Source organism: Chelonoidis abingdonii, chromosome 24 (assembly GCF_003597395.2).
Source record: "Chelonoidis abingdonii isolate Lonesome George chromosome 24, CheloAbing_2.0, whole genome shotgun sequence".
NCBI lineage: Eukaryota > Metazoa > Chordata > Testudines > Testudinidae > Chelonoidis > Chelonoidis abingdonii.
Genome location: NC_133792.1, coordinates 2,999,402 through 3,008,138, shown reverse-complemented (window position 1 = coordinate 3,008,138; position 8,737 = coordinate 2,999,402). Strand labels below are relative to the sequence as shown.

At 49.4% G+C, this 8,737-nt stretch overlaps 1 protein-coding gene across 2 annotated transcripts in view; it reads right to left on the bottom strand.

The window, feature by feature from the left end:
* The window catches only part of TRAF2 (TNF receptor associated factor 2), a 58,633-nt gene extending 52,227 nt beyond the window's left edge, over positions 1-6,406 (bottom strand). Inside the window, exon 1 of one of the 2 annotated variants that reach the window (XM_032794121.2) lies at positions 6,335-6,406. In XM_032794121.2, the coding sequence (XP_032650012.1) occupies positions 6,335-6,352 (18 nt within the window). In that variant the 5' untranslated portion in view covers positions 6,353-6,406. The remainder of the gene's footprint in view (positions 1-6,334) is intronic. The other variant, XM_032794123.2, reaches the window with a different exon arrangement.
* Between the last annotated feature and the right edge of the window lie 2,331 nt (positions 6,407-8,737).

The window sequence follows — 8,737 nt, the reverse complement described above, 5'->3', positions numbered from 1 at the left end:
ACCTGCCAAAAGCACCATAGACTATCAGAGCTGGAAGGGACTCAGAGGTCATTAGTCCAACCCCCTCTCAAAGCAAGACCAATCCCGCAATTTTTACCATCCCTAAATGGTGCCCCTCAAGGACTTGAACTTTGCAATCCTGGAGTTTAGTAGCCAATTGCTCAAACCACTGAGCAGGTGTAGATTATACAAGCAGCTGAATAGAAAACAAAAAATTGTGGGCTGACAAGTGAGGAGCAAGTGTATAGTCTTGGTACTGCAATTTCTCTCATTAACAAAGAGTGTAGGCCCCTATTACACCAACATATTCATGTGGCTCGGTGGTTGAACAAACAGTAATGCGAGAATAATCCATACAGAAAACTGATTATTTTTAACTGTTTTCCTCCTTTTATAATTTTTGGGGATGAGTTTCATACTTGAAAAACTCTGAAGGCTGAATCCCCAAGGACAGCAGTTCAGATCCTGCTCATGTGTTTAATACTGACAAATTTTTAACCATGGCCATTCTAATGAGAATGCCAGCCAATGTCAGTTAATGTGTTCCCAAAGGTTTTTGCAAGACCATCTCCTCCTATCTGCTGGAACTAGGACTGACATTCACCCACTAAGTAAAGGTTGTCAGGGACTGTGGGCCCACCTTTTCTGACAAGTACAGTTCCCTAGACAGCGGCAGTCCTATTTCCCACAATGACTAAGTAGGAGGTGAGTGAATCACGCGAAGTGTTCAGAAATGCCACGGATTCAGTGTCTGTTGCTGAGACCACATTACCGTGCCCACTGCCATAGCTACCGGGGTGGTTTGTCGCTGGCCGGCATTTCCAGGTCAGGACGGCTCTGAAAGATTTGGAGAACAACGGGAACAAGGCGCGCCTTACTAGAAGCAACCCGACTCCGGCCGCCTGCTCCTGGGGCGCACTTCAGCTCGAACCAGACTTGTTCAGGCCCTTCCGCCACGGCCAGAGACACGCACAGGGAACCCGCCCAGGCCCGGCGGCGCAGGATTTCCCAGCGCGCAGCGCCCGGGCTGCCAGGCTGGGATTTCCCGACGGCACTTCCGTCTCCATTTCGCCCACCAACGGCGCTCGCTCCAGTCCCGGGCGGGGCTTTCCTCGCTGCCCCCGACTAGGCGCCAGCCGGGGCCCCCGCACGCGGCAGGGACCGAGCCCAGCCTCCAGCGGGAACGGGACCGGCGGCTTTGGGAGGTGACCCCAAGACAGGAGCCTCGGGGACGGTGGGGTGCTTGGTCTCAGGTGACAGAGGCAAGGGACTGTTGCGATTCGAGTGGGGCAGGGTTGCTAGTGGTCAAGGAATGAATCCCAACGACACAGGAAGCAAGAATATTACTTGAAATCATCTAAAGACATGATTTTGTGTATGCTGTCGCCCTACCAATACCTCTCCACTGATTGCTAAACTAAATGCTTAGAAAGTTCGATTTCAGACAAGAGCTCCGGTAGCTATAGTGCTTAAAACCTCTGTATGACGAGAACTTGCTGAGTGAGCACTATTGGACTATTTGAGCGCCTCGGGATGTTTACCTACACGATTAAGAGAAATAGCTGATAGTTTCCTTATGCAGAGTGGATTGACATTGGAAATAAGTTTGTGCTCGATGTTGCTGTAAGCTCAGATTGTTAGAAATTCAATTTTCCCTTGACTTGGAAAGGATAATCCAAGTGAAGGACGTGGAACAGAGTTAACTCAGCACTAGATTCAGGCAACTTCGCTGCTGATCCACAGCAATGCAACTACGCAGTTACGTAGGCGGGTTGAATAGCTGTTACTCACTGATGGGTGCTTTGCCCCTTAGTAGACACGGTGTCTGGGCCTTACATTTACTGTGAGGACCTGATAGACGTATTTGACAGGTTGTCTGTGCGACACAGTTAGGTTCATACAGCCGATTTGACAACCATAGTGGTCCTCTATAGGATTTTTACAGCCGCAAGGATAGCCTTACGTGGGAGACCTAGCGCGTCTTGATGAATCATGCAACTGAAAAAATTGGGATCTGAAATGACATAGTCATTCTATCTCGTCTAGTTAGTGCTGCACCCTACTGACCACAGACAGTGACAGAATATTGCGGCGAGAACAGTCGGTGGGTGCTGTGGGCTGTTCATTTTTACAGAATGGAGTGCAGTCACAGATGTGTGACTGACCATACTGGGAGTTCTTGGGCAGGACTCTCTCTCGCCGATGCCAGGTGGGGAACGAGGAATGATTGAGCAGACTCAGGCCTTCCATCGCGAGCATGGTGGGACGCACAGCACTTAGAGTGTCGAGGAATAGTACCAATTTTGTCTCGTGCCAAAGTCAAAATGAGGAGAAAAATAACATTGTTGCACATAGCTTCCAGTGGAATGGCTCTCTGGTTGTGCGCGTTACCCGTCAATTGCCAGGCGAGGCCTTCCGAGCAAGGGGTGCGCAGCACTGACACTGGCAAAGGGGTCGTCTTAAGTCGATTCTACCTGTTCGTGGCAGAAACCCATATCTTTCTCTTGACCAGGAGTTTTTGACAGGCTTCAGCGAAGTTTCCAGTGTCCACACTGCGCAGATCCCGGAGGGCCGGAGAGAGGTCATTGGTTCGGACTGCCAAACAGCCAGTGGCTTGGCACACTTTGAGCACCGGTGTCTCCTCTGGGAGGGGGCTGATGAATAATGTACTTCCAGGTAGTTGCTTGTGGTTCTAGCCGGCACAGCTCTCTAAGGCAAGCACACTTAAAGTGAAAACATCGATACAGCCAAAAGAAATCGATTGCCTGATAAACTTTCAAGCAGTCAGCCCCCAGCTCCAACATCGCTGGTGACAACGTACCTCGCTGGGTAGTGGAGTTCCTCCTCCACTCTCCTCTGATTAACTGCGTTTTCTATGGTATAACAAGGTTCTAGTGTGCTAGTTATTGAGAGTAGTCTCAACTTTCTATAGTTCTGACCTTTGATCTTTGAGGACTCCAGGAATTAAATTGACAGTGGTTCCCGTTCTAGCGCAATGGGTATCCACGTGGTCATACACGGTCTGGTGGCGTTTGCATAAGCGTGGACGTGTCAGTGACTGTGGATCTTTGCATTCATCTCCTTAGAATTCTCCAGCACCCACTGCAACAGAATTACTTCTGACTCCACTCCAATGAAGTCCTTTAAAGTTCATTGACGATTCTCAGGGTTTGTTCACTTCCCCATCTCCCCCTCCCTGAGGAATTATTGCACGAATTGTGCCAGTCCCAGCCGCGCAATAAACTTGAACTTTGTGCATTTAATCAAAAAAGTGAGAAACCCACGTGTGTTGGAGGTGAGGTGCTGTTGGTATATCTGAAGAGTTTAACGATTGCAGGACATTTCAGATTGTCACAACATGCCAATTTACCAGGTGATGTAGGGCACGGCCTCGGATAGGAGGGAGTTGTCGTGGAGGATCATTCTATGCGACGTTTGTCGGTGTGCCGCATAACGCAATGCCTACTCTGTTGCCTGCCTTGTAACAAGGCGAGAGGGCGGTCAGTTAGTGCTCTCTGCCGGTCTGGGGATTTTCTCCAAACCACAGCATCCCGCCCCCCTGACCCTGTGTCTGGGTCACAGCACTCTGCCTACCCTCCTGGCCCTGTACCTATGTCACCCTGTTCCACAGCACCCTGCTCCCCTCCCCTGGGCCCTAGGCTGGGTCACCCTCAGACCACGGCACACTGACCCCCTCACCCGGCCCTGTGCATGGGTCACCACTAACCCCCAGCATCCCATCCCTGTGCCTCTATCACTACTCCCTGCACAGTATCCTGCCCCCTCTCCCCATAGCCCTGTACCTGTGTCACCTGTGACACACAGCACCCTGCCCCTCTTGTGCCTGTGTCATCCCCTGATCCACACCACCCTGCCCTGTGTCTGGGTCACCCCCCACACCCCTGACCTGTGCCTGTGACACCCCCAGACCACGGCAACCTGCCCTCCCTGGCCCTGGGTCACCCTCTGACCCATCCCCTCATGCCCATGGCATCCTGCCTCCCCAGGTCCTTTGCCTGTGACCTCCCGCAGAACCGTACCTGTGTCACCCCCTGAACGGCACCCTGCCTAACCCTAACCTTAACCCTAACCCTAACCCTTCATGGCACCCTGCCCCCTCCCCGCAAGCCCACAACACAACACAATCTCCCTGCACCTCATGTTTATCCATCCCTGTGTTAAGGCTATCTTGGATGCAGATCATAGTTCTCTCCCCAGAGCTCCCAGGAACCACGTTCTCTACTCCTCCTTCCTCAGAACAATTAGTGGGTTCTTAAGAGGATGATCTAAATCCCGCTTCCAACCTGCCGCCTCCCACTCACAGATCACTTGTGTTAGACAGGAGGTCAAACTAGATCAAGGGTTCTCAGACTGGTGGGGAGCCCTGAGGGGGTCACAAGGTTATTATATGGGTGGGTCACGAGCTGTCAGCCTCCACTTCAACCCACACTTTGCCTCCAGGATTTATAATGGTGTTAAAGATGTAAAAAACGTTTTAATTTCTTAGGGGGGTCACACTCAGAGGCTTTCTATGGGAGAGGTCACCAGTACAAAAGTTTGAGAACCACTGGACTAGATGATCTATTAGTCCCTTTCGGCCTTAAACTCTCTGAACCTAAGAATGGAGAAGAGGGGAGAGCTGTGTGCAGTCTGCAGAGTCCACCGCTTCCCGCACACATCCAGAGACGAGCCTCCTCTCCCCACACACAGAGTTTGTAAGCTCCTCAGGGCTGGCTCCTGTCATTTTGCTGAGCTGTAAATGCCAGGCACATCCATTACACCACACAAGTAGACAATACTAAAACATGAATAATTAATAAAGCTTTTCAAAAGTCCCTGCTGCCATAGCTTCCCCCCCACCCCACTCTCCACCTCCTTGCTTCAAGTTAATAAAGAATCATAGAAATTCCACTCCCTGCACTTTCCGGAATCAGACACCTCATGCAAAACACCACTTTGCCTGGCTTGGGGCAGCTGAAGCAGACACAGTTCTTCCCAGCATCATTCAAAAGAGAAACCCCTTGCTAGACAGAATGGAAGTGAGAGCTGAGGTTTCATTTCTCAATTCCCTTGGGGAATGAAATGCATTTATCTGAGACAGCCAGACTCAAAAGAACACCTGGATACTACTACTTCCATTCATCCCAAGCTCATCACTGTGGGATCCCAACACCTTACCAAGGTTCGGAAATTAAAGTTCTTCCCAACAGCTTGTGATCTTACAGAAACTGAGGTGCCCAATAGTATAGAGTCAACAGCAGAGCTGGGAGTATAACTTACATTGTGTGTCCCCCAGCCCTGTGCTGTAATCACTAAACATACTACCTCCACCCTGCAGAGCCCACAGCATTTACTCTGTGCTTGAGAACAGCATGGCCCCTATTGAAAACCCATTGAAGGCGATGGAGACTCACACAGACTTTGGATCAGGCTCGTTCTGTAATCCCCTAGGGCAAAATCCTGACCTTATGGACTTCAGTGGAGCCAGGATGTCACCCCTACAGTACATATGTGTAATCCTTCAAAACAATAGACTTTTCAAATGAATTCAGACTGCTAGAAAACCTTAGTCTAAGCCTTTCAGTCCAAGGTTCCCAGGTCAAATCCAACCCAGTGTGGCAGTGGCTCAAAATCAGTGACTCCTGTCAAATGAGTTGTTGGTCTCTGTCCAGTCCTTGGTGCCTGCACCACACAACCCGCCACCATGGGTGGCGGGTATCAAAGGCCACTGAAGGCTAAGCCTCCCCTAACCTAGGCCATCTGCCCTGAGGTCTTGCCAACCTCCCCCTCTCCCCTGAAGCCAGCAGAGACACAGGTCCAGCCAGCAGCCTGGAGATGGGGTCAGCCGGGGCAGGGCTGGCTGGGCCAGGGCTTCACTGGCCATGGGGGGAGGGGCTAGCCTACCCAAAGGTGGGGTTCATGCCCACCATCAACTGGCCCCTGTTGGCAGCCGCAGCAGAGGGGGCCACAGACTGCACGGGCACTGGAAAGTACTCACCCCCCTGAGGGGTCTTTAGAGGTCAAGTTGATTAGCAGGGCAGTTTAGCGTCTGACCAGTCTATCTGTGCAGGCATCTGTATTACATCAATAATGCTGCAGCCAGTGCTGTGCGTGTTGACTGAGCACATGATGAATTTCACTCCGCATAAGACAATCTATCCACCACTCGAGGCTCTCCGCTAAGAACTCTAGGCAATGCACCTCTTCTCCATGCCACACAGGACACCTGCAGACCACTCTGAAGCATGTGGGCTAAACCCCAGGATGAGGACTGGCCTCCAAAGACTCTTTAACACACTTGATTGCCTTAAACAAAGCAGCAGAGCTCCCTTACCTTTGAAAAGAGTGACATAGCTCATTCCAGCTCTGAGAATCAGCTCTTGGCTGGGCGGTGGTTCCTTAGAACAGAAAGTGGAAGTGTGACGCATGCCTAGAGAGAGTCAGAAGGGGGCTGGCTTTGTTTTAATAAGAACTGAGGAGAAAGGAATTGAAAACCAAAACCGTATGTGAAGTTCCAGGCCAGCAATAGCCACCCAGAGGTGCTTTCACAGGGGGAACTTGGCTTTGCTAAAGGTCAGGCCAAAAGACCTGTGACTTTTACAAAGACAGGCGTACATTTCAAAGCAAATCATTCTATTCCACCTCCCTAACCACACCGTAGAGATTATTTGATACAGCTTAGCAAATCCAAGTCCTTTTGGCGCAGTGCAAGGGGCTCTTGGATCTCTTCATTGTGTCATAGTGTACTTAGATTTCCAGAAAGCCTTTGACAAGGTCCCTCACCAAAGGCTCTTACGTAAATTAAGTTGTCATGGGATAAGAGGGAAGATCCTTTCATGGATTGAGAACTGGTTAAAAGACAGGGAACAAAGGGTAGGAATAAATGGTAAAATTTTCAGAATGGAGACGGGTAACTAGTGGTGTTCCCCAAGGGTCAGTCCTAGGACCAATCCTATTCAACTTATTCATAAATGATGTGGAGAAAGGGGTAAACAGTGAAGTGGCAAAGTTTGCAGATGATACTAAACTCTCAAGATAGTTCAGACCAAAGCAGACCATGAAGAACTTCAAAAAGGTCTCACAAATCTAAGTGATTGGACAACAAAATGGCAAATGAAATTTAATGTGGATAAATGTAAAGTAATGCATGTGGGAAAAAAAAAACCCAACTATACATACAATATGATGGGGGCTAATTTAGCTACAACTAATCAGGAAAGAGATCTTGGAGTCATCATGGATAGCTCTCTGAAGACGTCCATGGGGTGTGCATCGGCAATCAAAAAAGCAAACAGGATGTTAGGAATCATTCAAAAAGAGATAGAGAATAAGATGGAGAATATCTTATTGCCCTTATATAAATCCATGGTACGCCCACATCTCAAATACTGCGTAAAGATGTGGTCTCCTCATCTCAAAAAAGATATACTGGCATTAGAAAAAGGTTCAGAGAAGGGCAACAAAATGATGACGGGTTCGGGAATTGGTCCCATAATGAGGAGAGATTAAAGAGGCTAAGACTTTTTTCAGTTTGGAAAAGAGGAGACTAAAGGGGGTTATGATAGAGGTGTATAAAATCATGAGTGGTGTGGAGAAAGTGAATAAAGAAAAGTTATTTAACTTCTTCTCATAATATAAGAACTAGGGGCCACCAAATGAAATTAATGGGCAGCAGGTTGTGAGGGGAGGGATAGCTCAGTGGTTTGAGCATTGGCCTGATAAACTCCAGATTGACAGTTCAGTCCTTGAGGGGGCCATTTAGGGAACTGGGGTAAAAATGTGTCTGCGGATTGGTCTTGCTTTGAGTAGGGGGTTGGACTAGGTGACCTCCTGAGGTCCCTTCCAACCCTGATATTCTATGAAAAAAAATAAAAGGAAGTTCTTCACGCAGCGCACAGTCAACCTGTGGAACTCCTTGCCTGAGGAGGTTGTGAAGGCTAGGACTATAACAGGGTTTAAAAGAGAACTAGAGGTTAAGTCCATAAAAGGTTATTAGCCAGGATGGGTAAGGAATGGTGTCCTTAGCCTCTGTTTGTCAGAGGGTGGAGATGGATGGCAAGACAAAGATCACTCGATCATTACCTGTTAGGTTCACTCCCTCTGGGACACCTGGCATTGGTCACTGTCGGTAGACAGGTTTCAGAGTAGCAGCCGTATTAGTCTGTATCCGCAAAAAGAACAAGAGTACTTGTGGCACCTTAGAGACTAACAAATTTATTTCACGAAAGCTCATGCTGAAATAAATTTGTTAGTCTCTAAGGTGCCACAAGTACTCTTGTTCTTTTTGTCGGTAGGCAGGATACGGGGCTGGATGGACCTTTGGTCTGATCCAGTATGGCCATTCTTATGTTCTTATGTCCCCACTCCCAAGAATGCCATGTCTCAGTGCCACAGGGCTGAGGTCTTCAGTGCTCTTTGCACCGGCAGGATGTGAAGTAGTCAGATTGCCCTCTTCCCAGGGAGTTCAGGACAGTCCCCAGCAGGCACAAAACTGGCATAGTCAGGTCTACACTACTGCCCTCATGGGAGCCACCAGTGCAGGGGATCTATGCCACAGCTATTCTGAGACGTTAGATTGGCTCAATGGAAGGGTGTAGGGGGGTGTGATGTTGCAGCTAGAGTGCAAGTTATGGCAGTCCCTGAGGCAGCTATAACCTACACACTCAGGACTGAATTGGCCCCTGGCAAGCCCTGGGAGGGTGCTGCTGGTCCCCACACTGGGGCTTAGTCCAGAGCG